Consider the following 15,711-nt stretch of genomic DNA (forward strand, 5'->3'; position numbering starts at 1 on the left):
GTTTAGATCACAGGCACCTGTACGAGGAGGTCAGAAAGGCAGGGAGTCCGGCGCCTGTAGTGGGCATCTCGGAAGTGGTCTGGGAGGGAGTGCAGGCGCGGGGTCTGGATAACAGGCTCAAGGACCTGAATTGGTTGAGCCTTCATAAGTGTTTGCCGGTCGTTCCATCTTGTACCGGTATAATTTGGTGCAATCCCCACCTGTCTAAGATCCTCTTGTGGCAGGGAGGAGACTGTGCGCCATGTCTTTTGGGACTGTGCCTTTGCCGGAGTAGTATGGGCTAGGGCACGGGTGTTGTTAGGTTTGGTAAAGGGGATTTTGTATTGACGTGGGCCAGGTTAGAGAGGGGTGTAGGGAGAGCGAGAGGGACGGATAGGGACAAGTTTCTGCTCTGGCTTCTCATGAGTCTCTTTAAACGGGGCTGTGGGAAGCAAGGCAGAACATGGTGAAGACAGGGAAAGATTGGGGGTGGAAGGGATAGTGAGGAGGGTGGAAGGAGATTTGAGGGGGAGGATGAAGAGGGAGGAGAGGAAGTGGGGGCAGCATGCTGCTCGGGAGAGGTGGAAGGGGGGTTTAGGGCTGGGTGTCATTTAGATTTGTAAGAGGATAGATTAGGGACGGGGAGATAGGGAGAGGTATTTTGTAGGGTAACGGGGAGGGAAGATGCTCCCCTGAGGTTTTGTTTGTGGTTTATGTTTTAGTTTAATTAGTTTATTTAAAATACCATTATTTGTGTATGTATGAAAATTATGAGTTGTAAAGAATGAATGGTATTGAAGATAATAAACTATTTTTATTTAAAAAAAAATAGGTTTTCACGGTCCGTTTGTTGTTTTGTATATTTATTAAGTTATTTCATGTATCGTTCATTTTCATTAAAGAACATGAGTAACCACCACGTTGCATTTTGGTCCGCTCCTCTTTCTACAGACGAACGCCGTTAGAGTAAGGAACTCCAGTGTATGTTTGGCCTTGTGTTTTAGGTTATTGTCCTGCTGAAAGGTGACTGCGTCTCCCAGTGTTTGTAGGAAAGCAGACTGAACCAGGTTTACCTCTAGAATTTTTCCTGTGCTTAGCTCTATTCAGTGTCTTTTTATCCTAAAAAACTCCCTCGTCTTTGCCGATGACAAGCATACCCATTACATGATGCCGCCACCACCATGCTTGAAAATATAAAGAGTGGTGATGTGTTGGATTTGCCCCAAACATAATGTCTTTGTATTGAGAACAAAACATTTTTCTTTGCCAAAGTTTATGTAATTTTACTTTAGTGCCTTTTTATAAACAGGAAGCATGTTTTGGAATATTTTTATTCTGTACAGGCTTCTTTCTTTTCACTCTGTCATGTAGGTTAGTATTGTGAAGTAACTACAATGCTGTTGATCCATCCTCAGTTTTCCCCTATCACAGCCAACTGTTTTAAAGTCCCCATTGTCTTCCTTCCTCTCCGGTAACTGAGTTAGGAAGGTCGCCTGTATCTTTGTAGTGACTGGGTGTATTGATATGTCATCCAAAATGTAATTAATATCTTCACCCTGCTTCAAGGGATATTCGATGTCTGCTTTATTTTTATTTTGACCAATCTACCAATAGGTGACCTTCTTTGTGAGGCATTGGAAAACCTCCCTGGTCTTTGGTTGATTCTCCCTGGTATTTGTGTTTGAAATTCACTGCTCGAATGAGGGACCATAGAGATAATTGCATATGTGCGGTAGAGAGATGAGGTAGTCATTCAAAACTCATGTTAAACACTATTATTCCACACAGAGTGTTAATTTAACTTATGTGACTTGTTAAGGACATTTCACTCCTGAACTTATTTTGGGTTTCCATAACAAAGGGGTTGAATACTTATTGACTCAAGATATTTCAGCTTTTCATTTTTAATTCATTTGTACAAAAAAAGCTAAAACATAATTCCACTTTGATATGATGGGGTATTGCGTGTAGGCCAATGACAAGAAATATACATTTAATCTTAAAAGTATGTCTGTAAAACAAGAAAATGTGTGAATACTTTCTGAAGGCACTAATGGAAACAGCAAATTTGTCTGTAAACTTTCCAAATGTCGACAAAACAAAATACACTAGACAAGGTAGGATATTTTGAATGTTTAACCTTTATTTAAGCAGGGAGTCCCCATTGAGACCATGGTCCCTTTCACAAGGGAGCACTGCATATACAATTTCAAAATGCAAAAATCGAATACAATATAAAACAAGTAAAACAGAAATATTCAAGGCAAACAATTACATTCCTCAGTAAAAAGGTCGCCAATCATTATGTTTAATTGCCCGAGCAACACCAGAACGTCCAATTGTATTGGGGCGGCAGGGTAGCCTAGTGGTTAGACTAGTAACCGAAAGGTTGCAAGTTCAAATCCCCAAACTGACAAGGTACAAATCTGTCGTTCTGCCCCTGAACAGGCAGTTAACCCACTGTTCCTAGGCCGTCATTGAAAATAAGAATTTATTCTTAACTGACTTGCCTAGTTAAATAAAGGTAAAACAAAAAAATAAATTGCATTTATAGTTGGTTCCAGCAATGAGGTGCTTTAAAGCTAAAAGCAGATTTACCTAGTCTGGTGGAGACCCGAGGAACCTCGAGTCAACCAATCTTGTGAACGGGTTTGGTATCTCATGTTTTTATATTTTAACAGTGAAGTTAGGTTAGTCAGAAGCTTTCGTAGTAGAGCTTTGTTACCAAAAAGTGAATAATGAAGTGATCATCGGGACTTTAATGAGGACCAGCCAAACCTTTGATACAGGATGTGGTGGTCAGTAGTAAAACTCACCTGTGATAAAGCGAAGGGTGCTATGGTAGATGGCTGTTGCAATCTGGTAAATGGTGTCACCATAGTCAAGAACCGGCAGGAAAATTCACTGTACAATCTGCTTCTGGCTATTTAGGGAGAGGCTATACCTATTTCTTAAAAATAAGCCCACCTTAGCTTTTTAACTAGCCCATCAGTATGTTTTTAAACATTAAATCTTTGTCGATCCAAATGCCCAGATATTTATAGGCGAACCCGATAGATGGGAGAACCATTCAATGAATAAATATGTAGTCCTTCTGAAATTAGAGAACAACATATAATAGAGAACAACATATATTTAGTCTTGTCCACATTAAGTGCAAGTTTCAAAACAACTAGGGCTTTCTGTAAAGCAACATCATATTGCAGCTCGAACAGAACCTGGTGAACAGTTGGGGAAATGGCATTCATAACAGTGTCGTCTGCATACAGATGAATATAACAAGTTTTAACAGATAGACCAATATTATTTATGACGGATTACATATTTATTCATTGAATGGTTCTCCCATTCATTGAGTTCTTTCCTATAAATATCTTGGCATTTGGATGACAAAGATGTAATGTTTAAAAACATACTGATGGTTTAGTTAAAAAGGAAAGGTTTAAAGTGGGCTTATTTTTAAGAAATAGGTATAGCCTCTCCCTAAATAGCCAGAAGCAGATTGTATGTTTACAAAACATATAGATGAGCTACTTAAAAGGCTAAGATTTGTGTCCTATCTGACAGATAATTGTCAAGCCATTTGCAAGAAGCCTGATTCAGGCCTATTTCAGTGAGCCTTTAAAACATGTTTTTACATTTATTTAACCTTTATTTAACCAGGGAGGCCAGTTGGGAACAAGTTCTCATTTACAACTGCGACCTGGCCAAGATAAGCAAAGCAGTGTGACACAAACACCACAGAGTTACACATGGAATAAACAAACGTACAGTCAATAACACAATCGAAAAACGTGTATACAGTGTGTTCAAACAAAGTAAGGAGGTAAGGCAATAAATAGGCCAATATTGGCAAAGTAATTACAATTGAACAAAATTTACAATTTTCCTGGACAGGCCTGTTACCCACACAGTGAGGGTTGTAGTTAAGTCTGACAGCTAGCTGAAACACCCAACCACGTTCGACTTCTCAGCAGCTTTCACTGCCACTGTCATAACACTCTGACCTCCCCGCAAGTCACAACATCTAGCATCTCAGAAGTAAATATAACTATAAATACCACGTGACATTTCCACTGAGCTCACTGACGATGGACAGACATCATAAAAATAAAAAAAAATTGGAAATAAAACTTGGAGATCGAAGAAACTATGAAATATCAATGTAGGCAGTAAGCCAAGGTTTGTGATTTTAATCAAAGCAGAAATGGTGCCGCAGAGGACTGGGGGGGAGGGGGCTCTGCAGACAAATATAAGCTCTGCAGGTGACACTCTAAATGGATGTTGCCAACCTCGTAATAGACTTGGTTTGCTTTAACTCACATCACACATTATGGTAAATGACAGTTGACTTAGGGGACTCAATAAACTGCATCATATTTCCACTTGATTATCTGTCTATTCATATCTATCTCAGTCTAGAGAGCCAGATGGCTCATCCTCTACTTCTGCTTTATCTCTAAGAGGGCACAGTGTGACATTAATGGACGTTTCATCCATTTTACTTAAGTTCCACATATTCAGGCAACATGTCTGTACAGCCAAAGGTCACCCTTCCATGACATTTCTGAAATGACGCTATTTGCCAGTATACAATATATCTTGCTTAGGTGTCTTGAACAACATAATTAGGATTGGGAGCACTGTGTCCCCCATGGTTACCTAGGGTGGTAGCCTGTAGCAGTGTAGAGATGAAGACTTGTATAAGTGCTCTATAGTTGGATGACAGAAATAACACCATGGGACAATGGCGTTGGGATCATCCTACTGTACACCTCATTGGACGCTCCTTACGTTGTGGTGGGCTAATGGAAGGGTGTCACACAAAGCACTGGGACAAAAAGAGCATTTAAAGGCTGTCGTCACTGTGTAAAAACATACTTCTCCACATTGACATCCTGGACAGGCCTGTTACTTCCACAGTAGTTGACTTGTGATACAAATGCTTTCCATACAGCAGCTTGAGCTGTATGTACCCTTTTAGGGCGGAAGCATGTAGCCTATGCCTCGGCAGAGCGGCCAAATGTACAAAGTGCCTGAAGCGTACACAAGCTTTACCTTTGCAGATGAGCCAGTGTCATTTCCTATAGGAGAAGAAAGTTTCCTCTCATTTCATGCATGAGGAAGCACTCTCTACAGATGTAGGATCTTCATTTGAGCCAGTTTACTTCAGCAGGAAAATCATGCAGCAACAGGAAATGTGAATTATTAAGTGGATGGTAATTAAAGGACATTATTGTTAGGGGTTGATACACGTTTCATAAGGGAAAATCAAGTCTGATATTTTGAAGTGGAAATTACAAACTTCAGAAGCCTTTTTAAACCTCAAATACACTACAAGTATTACATATCCTGCATTGCAGGAAAGTCCTCCTGCAACCGGGTGACCAAATTAAGATCCTACATCTGTAGCGTTTGTTGTTCAGCTGCACACTACTTCACCAGAGAAATTAATAAAAACTTCAGGGCAGAAACACAAATGTAGAAGAGATGCAGAGAAACTGACGAAATATGAACTGAGTGTATTACGCCAAAAATATTAGATTTATCGAAAAGCAATGTGGAGTTTAAATGCTAAATAGATTATTTCAGGTCGTTACTATGAACATAATCACATTCCCTCGGTCTAGTCACAAGTCATGTTTGTTTTGGGACCAAGTGGCAGCAGGAATGACTATTAAAAATGGTCAGGTAGCATCCTCAATACACAAAGACACACTCTAATCTCCCCTCAATGCCAAACAAATTGCTACTACAAGCAACATCTCTACCAGTTTCCCAAACCACCATCCCCATTAAAAGCAACAGCAAAGACAGAAGACATCACGATCTACAACGCTGCACTACTTATGCTATAGCACATACTAAATTCTAGGAATATAAAAACCTTCAGGGAGAAAGAGAGATCATGGAGCCATTATAGAGACCTACTAATTAGACTGCATAGTGCAGTCGTAATCAAGGAATGAATGTGTGTGTCCTGTATGTCTAATCATTCACAGAAATGTGGCCATGCATACCATTCATCTCCAGTAGTGTAAGTTCCTCCAGCAAATAGAAGTGTGTGTTGTTTGTGCTGTGAGGGGTCACCTTGGCATTTAGCAGTGTATATTTAATTCACAGCCAACTGAAAAATCTGTCCACAGATTGGATTCCCACTCCTAAAATAAGATGTGATTAATTTAACATGTGGGGTGTTATTTAACTGACAGGTAAAAGTGAGGAGTTGGGTGGCTTAATGGACTAGTTAATGGGGATCTGTCTCGGCAAGTCCATTACCGTCTGTCAGCTTTTAATGTGAGCTCAAGGAAGCATGTTGTAGACATTTTCAGTTTGGCACATCCAAGGCCAAATGCACCTCATGCCTGACTGACTGGTTCCAGGTACCCAGCCTGGCGACTATAATGAGACAATTCATTTTTTCTTAACGTCACTGCACTAGCCTAAAACCCCTGGACGCCACGGTGCTGATGTAAAACTGCTGGATGTCACCAAACTAACCGTCCACACAACAAACGGATCAGAAAATACAGTTGTGTTCTAGGGTTAGGATTTATTCTCCTAGGTACAGTACAGATACATTATCCAGAGAAGCGCACTGCTGTGTATCTTGTGTACCACTTAGAAAGAATGGACAAAAATGCCCTTGCGAAAGAAGTTGTCATATACATTTCACCACATGACCACAGTAGGGGGAAACAGCGCCACTTGCCACCCCACCACCGTAGTAATTGTTTTCGTTGTCGAGCTGTGGAGCGTAGCGCAGCATGGTCCAACATTTTTGTTGTTGCAGTATATATCTTCTATCAGGTGTGCGATGATGTACGAAGGGGAAAAACTATTTCGTAGGCGACCTGCCTTGATGTGATTATTACAGATAAGAGTGAGCCAAGCGTCGATTATCATGTCACCAAAATAAGACCTTCGATATTTATTGGAAAGGAGCATCAAGCTCATCACTATGCACTTTCTTTGTTGTTGTAACATCACAGAAGGAAGTGGCAGTTTATTCTCTTGAAGCTAGAATCCTTAATGGTTAAAGTGTTGAGTGAGCTGATTACAACATATTCCCTAATAAAACCATTTGGATAGTAAAGTACGCATGCTATCACCCTCTACTAAAATGCTTTTACAAAGCATAATGTTTTGAGTGAGCTGTTTACAACCTATCCACACAACTATACGCATGATTTAGCCAGAAGGCCTTAACCTCATTATAGACAAAAACTAAATTGGTGATTTACGTCCTGGAAAATAGCACTTAGCATCAGTTTATTGAGAAGATAAGCTTGAATATACTTAATTAGAATCTTCATTTCACCAAGCAGATGGGTGATGGATATTAACTGTTGGTTTAAAGGGCCTTAAATGGATGCTCGTCATATGTTTTTTTTATGGTTGCAAACAAACACAGGATACATTTAAATGTATGTTTAAGCCCAGAGCTGGTTGTATCAGAGATTACTGGCTGAAAATGTGAACCTATGAAAACATAGTTATTCCTTAGAGGGAGGCTAGACAGTACAACCATATGATCTGCATCTATAAGAGATTACATTTTAAATTATTAAAACCAGTCTAATAAACAGTCTCTTTTAAGCCCCCCCCCCCCCCCCCAAATGTCTTGTTCAATTGGGTTTGTTTACTTCTCCCAACATTTCTAACACACCTCGTCCCCTCCAGTAAAGCGCTTACTCATGTTAATTGCAATTTCATTAACGTTTGCCCCTTTTAAAATGGTGGTGACAAGCTTGCAGAGGTAACAGCATGCCGTACAAACCGCCACCCCAAACCCATTCAGTCGCCTTTTCGTCTCCCATATACACACGGCACACACAGAGTTGTTCATATTTTATAGGCATCGCATTTAATCAGTTGACAGCATGGTAGTTAGGTCCTTTCTCATTATACAGGCTGGGTTGCTGTCTTAAGTTGCCACAGTCTGTTCTTAGCTTGAGGCAGTGTAATAGTGACGTACTCTCTTTCCGTTTAGCCCATGACTGACAGGCTTCCTCCTTCCTCCTGCCGCTCTACCTCTCCCATCGATCCTTAGAAACGCAGTGTTGGCTAGAACAGGGCTAAATGTAGCACTGCACAGCCAGCCTGGGATACATTTGGCAGCCTTCTATAGGTCTTTCATTTTTGTGATGTGTGCACTCCTACCAATGCAGACAGGCTCACTGCAGCTAACATAATCCAAGATCATAAATTGGTTGGACAACTCATTAGTTGTTTTGGCATACAGTAGGTGCCCCTCAACTAAATTGTCCAACCTGTGAGTTTTGCTTCTCTACGACAGCTTACAAGGAAGCTCTTCATGCCTGGGTAGATTATCGGAAAATGTCTTGTAGCCTCCAAAGATAGAGGACCAGAAAATGGGAAAGAAATTGCCTTACAATGACTGACTCATTGGTCAAATCTCTATGATAACATGGCTCACAGATGACTTAGCAATATCCTGCTGGGAGAGTATATATCCAGACCTGACCACCCTAACATGTTGCCATCTTGCTTGCCAAGACAGGCTCAACGGAGCTGGCTGCTGCTAAAAAAACAAGGTAGCACCAATGCTATCCAAAGGCTACAGAAACAGCTCTCCATACTGTAGTACCATCCATCCCCTCTACACTCCGCTCCTGCCGCCCAGGCAGGGTCTCCTCTGCTACACACGGTGTGGTGGCTCTGTGAAGTTACCCTAGGGGCAGGTCCGTGAGTCATGTCTGCCTAGCCTCTCACAGCAACATCTGCTAACGTGGCGCCTCTGTCACTGAAACACTGCTACGGGCTGACTGGAGCGGCTTTTAGGACTCCTGGGTGCTGGCTAAATGAAATATACATATGTCTGTGAGACATAAGGGAAGTACATGGCCAGAAGCATTTAGAGAGGAACATCCCCCCCAATCACCCAGTCCTGCAGTATTCTACTCTCACTAGAGTTGGATAATGGAGGGATTCAGCATGAAGGGGAGAAAGTTGCCCCCAACAGTATAATCATATTTTATTATGGTTTACAGTGGGCTGCACTGTATAAGTGCATTGGGATCCCATGGGCTCACTTTCTTTGATATTTTGTATTACAATATTGGTTGGATTTATTAATCTGTTTGCTCCCAGAGAACGTTTTACTGACCGGGGAAAAACTCCCCCATCATCTCAGTTAATAAATGTGCATAATCCCACAAGTACGATACATGAATCTGATTCCCTGATTACATTTTATTCATTGTTAACCTTATGAGATGAATTGTTTCCATTAACTTGATATAATCTAAAACAGAGAGAGAAAAATCGGTGATAAGAGAAACCGAGAGAAAAGGACAGGGGGGAGAGAGAGAGAGAGAGAGAGAGAGAGGGTGGGGGGGTGGAATGCAATGAGAGCAAATTACACATTACAAAGACAATACGTGATACGTTTCCTAATTCCAGCAGCAAAACAACCACAGGGACATTCCTGTGGATGAATCTGATGAATGTAAGTCGCAATTCATCTCTGACAATGCTATACAATCTCTTTCAATAACACCATCCAAATCAATCATCCCAGAACCCAACAGGTGTCAGTCAAACGAGAGGTAGCTGAGCTTCCAGCCTCTAACTTCTCTCCCACGCCCCAGTTTAGCATTCAGCACAGTGCAGGCCAGGCAGCACCTTGTCTTTTTAACTGGCCATGTTGCATCGTAATTGTAAAACAGCTAATCAACGTGAGAGAAAACATGTCATGAGTATCATGCCATATTGGAATGACCACATTAGCCTGTGGGTCCCAAGACAAATTGTTTATGTTAACTAGCTGGTTGTAATGGCTGTCGATAATTAAAAGTGAGTGACTATATCATTGCTAACTATTATATTGTAATTGAGCCGTCCACTAGGTATTATGGGTAAACAGAGAGCATGAGTAGGATGAACTCTGTGACTGCTAACCCCAGTGACCTGCGTTTGCTTTCCCCCAAAGGCCAGTGTCAGAGGTTCTGCTGATTCAAGGTCAGTTGTTTCACCATGGAAACTGATGCCGGCAGACAATCCTGTCAACAAACCCAAAATATGATCTTATTCTCGCTTGTTTACGTACAACGAAATGAAAAAGGAGTGGATTCTGTGGAACATGTACATGTTTTTCTGCTGTGACACTACCACTACTGTCAATGCCGCCTGCTACAGGGACAATGCCTCTGTGATGCTTGTGGTGGCGCTAACAGAACAGCAGGGTTTCTATCAATTCTCTAGGTCAGATGATGGCTATGAATGCCTGAGCAGCGGATAGTGCTCGGTTATGCTTGCCATCTGTGCAGGCTGTACGAACTTAAATATGATTGACTGGGAAAGCTATTATACATGAAAAGTGAGCAAAATACCAAGCATAGGGACGTTGTGCAATCACAATAATTCAGAGAGAAAATAGATTGTCTATTCTGCCTCTCAAGTATGTTTAAAGACCACTACAAAGTATTGTACGATGTCTTCCCACTGCATTATTCAAGTGAGAGGACCCATCTCTCATGATCCATAAGTCACTGATGCCAACTACATACAATAAGCTTTAATAAAGTAGAAAGCAAAGAGTCAGAAAAGCGTGTGTATTATTTGATTGTCTAGGTCTACTACTACATGACCTTCACTACGTACATAAAAGGGTTCTTCGGCTGTCCTCATAGGGTAACCTTTTGAAGAACCCTTTTTTGGTTCCAGGTAGAACCCCTTTGGTTCCAGGTAGAACCCTTTACGCAGAGAGGTATACATGGAACCCAAAGGTGTTCTACCTGGAACCAAAAATGGTTCTACCATTTAACATTTAAGTCATTTAGCAGACGCTCTTATCCAGAGCGACTTTCAAATTGGTGCATTCACCTTATGACATCCAGTGGAACAGTAGTGCATCTAAATATTTTAAGGGGGGGGGGGGGGTGAGAGGGATTACTTTATCCTATCCTAGGTATTCCTTAAAGAGGTGGGGTTTCAGGTGTCTCCGGAAGGTGGTGATTGACTCCGCTGTCCTGGCGTCGTGAGGGAGTTTGTTCCACCATTGGGGGGGCCAGAGCAGCGAACAGTTTTGACTGGGCTGAGCGGGAACTGTACTTCCTCAGTGGTAGGGAGGCGAGCAGGCCAGAGGTGGATGAACGCAGTGCCCTTGTTTGGGTGTAGGGCCTGATCAGAGCCTGGAGGTACTGAGGTGCCGTTCCCCTCACAGCTCCGTAGGCAAGCACCATGGTCTTGTAGCGGATGCGAGCTTCAACTGGAAGCCGGAGGAGCGGGGTGACGTGAGAGAACTTGGGAAGGTTGAACACCAGACGGGCTGCGGCGTTCTGGATGAGTTGTAGGGGTTTAATGGCACAGGCAGGGAGCCCAGCCAACAGCGAGTTGCAGTAATCCAGACGGGAGATGACGAGTGCCTGGATTAGGACCTGCGCCGCTTCCTGTGTGAGGCAGGGTCGTACTCTGCGGATGTTGTAGAGCATGAACCTACAGGAACGGGCCACCGCCTTGATGTTAGTTGAGAACGACAGGGTGTTGTCCAGGATCACGCCAAGGTTCTTAGCGCTCTGGGAGGAGGACACAATGGAGTTGTCAACCGTGATGGCGAGATCATGGAACGGGCAGTCCTTCCCGGGAGGAAGAGCAGCTCCGTCTTGCCGAGGTTCAGCTTGAGGTGGTGATCCGTCATCCACACTGATATGTCTGCCAGACATGCAGAGATGCGATTCGCCACCTGGTCATCAGAAGGGGAAAGGAGAAGATTAATTGTGTGTCGTCTGCATAGCAATGATAGGAGAGACCATGTGAGGTTATGACAGAGCCAAGTGACTTGGTGTATAGCGAGAATAGGAGAGGGCCAAGAACAGAGCCCTGGGGACACCAGTGGTGAGAGCACGTGGTGTGGAGACGGATTCTCGCCACGCCACCTGGTAGGAGCGACCTGTCAGGTAGGACGCAATCCAAGCGTGGGCCGCGCCGGAGATGCCCAACTCGGAGAGGGTGGAGAGGAGGATCTGATGGTTCACAGTATCGAAGGCAGCCGATAGGTCTAGAAGGATGAGAGCAGAGGAGAGAGAGTTAGCTTTAGCAGTGCGGAGCGCCTCCGTGATACAGAGAAGAGCAGTCTCAGTTGAATGACTAGTCTTGAAACCTGACTGATTTGGATCAAGAAGGTCATTCTGAGAGAGATAGCGGGAGAGCTGGCCAAGGACGGCACGTTCAAGAGTTTTGGAGAGAAAAGAAAGAAGGGATACTGGTCTGTAGTTGTTGACATCGGAGGGATCGAGTGTAGGTTTTTTCAGAAGGGGTGCAACTCTCGCTCTCTTGAAGACGGAAGGGACGTAGCCAGCGGTCAGGGATGAGTTGATGAGCGAGGTGAGGTAAGGGAGAAGGTCTCCGGAAATGGTCTGGAGAAGAGAGGAGGGATAGGGTCAAGCGGGCAGGTTGTTGGGCGGCCGGCCGTCACAAGACGCGAGATTTCATCTGGAGAGAGGGGGAGAAAGAGGTCAGAGCACAGGGTAGGGCAGTGTGAGCAGAACCAGCGGTGTCATTTGACTTAGCAAACGAGGATCGGATGTCGTCGACCTTCTTTTCAAAATGGTTGACGAAGTCATCTGCAGAGAGGGAGGAGGGGGAGGGGGAGGAGGATTCAGGAGGGAGGAGAAGGTTGCAAAGAGCTTCCTAGGGTTAGAGGCAGATGCTTGGAATTTAGAGTGGTAGAAAGTGGCTTTAGCAGCAGAGAGAGAAGAGGAAAATGTAGAGAGGAGGGAGTGAAAGGATGTCAGGTCCGCAGGGAGGCGAGTTTTCCTCCATTTCCGCTCGGCTGCCCGGAGCCCTGTTCTGTGAGCTCGCAATGAGTCGTTGAGCCACGGAGCGGGAGGGAGGACCGAGCCGGCCTGGAGGATAGGGGACATAGAGAGTCAAAGGATGCAGAAAGGGAGGAGAGGAGGGTTGAGGAGGCAGAATCAAGAGATAGGTTGGAGAAGGTTTGAGCAGAGGGAAGAGATGATAGGATGGAAGAGGAGAGAGTAGCGGGGGAGAGAGAGCGAAGGTTGGGACGGCGCGATACCATCCGAGTAGGGGCAGTGTGGGAAGTGTTGGATGAGAGCGAGAGGGAGAAGGATACAAGGTAGTGGTCGGAGACTTGGAGGGGAGTTGCAATGAGGTTAGTGGAAGAACAGCATCTAGTAAAGATGAGGTCGAGCGTATTTCCTGCCTTGTGAGTAGGGGGGAAGGTGAGAGGGTGAGGTCAAAAGAGGAGAGGAGTGGAAAGAAGGAGGCAGAGAGGAATGAGTCAAAGGTAGACGTGGGGAGGTTAAAGTCGTCCAGAACTGTGAGAGGTGAGCCGTCCTCAGGAAAGGAGCTTATCAAGGCATCAAGCTCATTGATGAACTCTCCGAGGGAACCTGGAGGGCGATAAATGATAAGGATGTTAAGCTTGAAAGGGCTGGTAACTGTGACAGCATGGAATTCAAAGGAGGCGATAGACAGATGGGTAAGGGGAGAAAGAGAGAATGACCACTTGGGAGAGATGAGGATCCCGGTGCCACCACCCCGCTGACCAGAAGCTCTCGGGGTGTGCGAGAACAAGTGGGCAGACGAAGAGAGAGCAGTAGGAGTAGCAGTGTTGTCTGTGGTGATCCATGTTTCCGTCAGTGCCAAGAAGTCGAGGGACTGGAGGGAGGCATAGGCTGAGATGAACTCTGCCTTGTTGGCCGCAGATCGGCAGTTCCAGAGGCTACCGGAGACCTGGAACTCCACGTGGGTCGTGCGCGCTGGGACCACCAGATTAGGGTGGCCGCGGCCACGCGGTGTGGAGCGTTTGTATGGTCTGTGCAGAGAGGAGAGAACAGGGATAGACAGACACATAGTTGACAGGCTACACAAGAGGCCACGCTAATGCAAAGGAGATTGGAATGACAAGTGGACTACACGTCTCGAGTGTTCAGAAAGTTAAGCTTACGTAGCAAGAATCTTATTGACTAAAATGATTAAAATGATACAGTTCTGCTGAAGTAGGCTAGCTGGCAGAGGCTGCGTTGTTGACTATGTAGGCTAGCTGGCAGTGTCTGCGTTGTTGACACTACACTAATCAAGTCGTTCCGTTGAGTGTAATGGTTTCTACTGTGCTGCTATTCGGGGCTAGCTGGCTAGCTAGCAGTGTTGATTTACGTTACGTTGCGTTAAAAGAACGACAATAGCTGGCTAGCTAACCTAGGAAATCGCTCAAGACTACACAATTATCTTTGATACAAAGACGGCTATGTAGCTAGCTATGTAGCTAGCTACGATCAAACAAATCAAGCCGTTGTACTGTAATGAAATGAAAAATGTGATACTACCTGTGGAGCGAGCGAAATGCGACCGGATTGTTGAGTGCGGAAGTTCTGTTACGTTAAGGACGACAAATAGCTGGCTAGCTAACCTCGGTAAATTAAGATAATCACTCTAAAACTACACACTCTAAACTACACAATTATCTTGGATACGAAGACAGCAAAGACAACTATGTAGCTAGCTAACACTACACTAATCAAGTCGTTCAGTTGAGTGTAAGTTGTGCTGCTAATCGGTAGACGGTGGACTAGCTAACGGTAGACGTTAGCTAGCTAGCTAGCTGCAGGGCGGTGTAGACTGCGTTAGGACGACGAAATACGATAATTACGCAATTATCTATGATACAAAGACGGCTATGTAGCTAGCTAAGAAGAAAAATTGCTAAGATTAGACAAATCAAACCGTTGTACTATAATGAAATGTAATGAAATGTAATACTACCTGCGGACCGAGTGCAGATGCGACCGCTCGCTCGCTCCAATTCTACTATGGGGACAGCCAAAGAACCCTTTTGGAACCCTTTTTTCTAAGAGTGTAGTGCATGGACAATTAGTGAATACTATCATATGGGGATGCTGTGAATAGCTAAGAGATGGGCTGGTACACATACAATATCTGGTTAACAATCCCAGGTTAACATGTTAGCTCATATGCCAATTGGAATCAATTATCATGACATTTACATTTTTAAGAAAGAAACATGAGATTGTTGAATATATTGACAACTATTTGCATGGTTTTAAAGATCCAAGGTCTTATTTCCTAGATGTATTTAAATGCTCCATCTTTACTGCCTGCCAAACTGCCATATGGAACTGTAAGCTGTAACAGCCAAGATGAACACTCTTATCAATATGTATTGACGGGGATCGGTGGCCTCAGCACTGTTAATGTGCTGAGTATTACACCATACAAACACCTGTATATCAAATACTGTCTCACCCTGATCTGTTTCACCTGTCTTCGTGCTTGTCTTCACCCACCTCCAGGTGTCGCCCATCTTCCCCATTATCCCCATGTATTTATACCTGTGTTCTCTATTTGTCTTTTGCCAGTTTGTTTTGTTTCGTCAAGCCTACTAGCGTTTTTCCAGTGCTCCTGTCTTTCTCTAGTTCCTGTTTTCTAGTTTTCTCGGTTTTGGCCAGGTAGCGGCTCCTATTACCTCAATGCTGATGGGGGGTGGGGGTTAAGGCCCTGAAGGTGTGGAGACACTGGCATGAGGCCCCCTTTCCTCATCTGGACTGACCACCGTAACCTGGAGTATATCCAATCAGCTAGGAGACTGAATCCTCGTCAGGCAAGGTGGGCCATGTATTTCACCCGATTTCATTTTACGATTTTGTATCGACCAGGTTCCCTCAATACTATGGCCGACGCGCTGTCCCGCCTCTACGACACTGAGGACCGGTCCATCGATCCTAC

The 15,711-nt window shown here is 44.1% G+C and overlaps 1 protein-coding gene across 1 annotated transcript in view; it reads right to left on the bottom strand.

Moving 5' to 3' along the window:
- Positions 1-15,298, bottom strand: part of LOC135573695 (glutamate receptor ionotropic, delta-1-like) — a 73,250-nt gene extending 57,952 nt beyond the window's left edge. Inside the window, exon 1 of the mRNA XM_065023284.1 lies at positions 15,232-15,298. Coding sequence (XP_064879356.1) covers positions 15,232-15,298 — 67 coding nt within the window. The remainder of the gene's footprint in view (positions 1-15,231) is intronic.
- Positions 15,299-15,711: the final 413 nt, after the last annotated feature.

Source organism: Oncorhynchus nerka, linkage group LG10 (assembly GCF_034236695.1).
Source record: "Oncorhynchus nerka isolate Pitt River linkage group LG10, Oner_Uvic_2.0, whole genome shotgun sequence".
NCBI lineage: Eukaryota > Metazoa > Chordata > Actinopteri > Salmoniformes > Salmonidae > Oncorhynchus > Oncorhynchus nerka.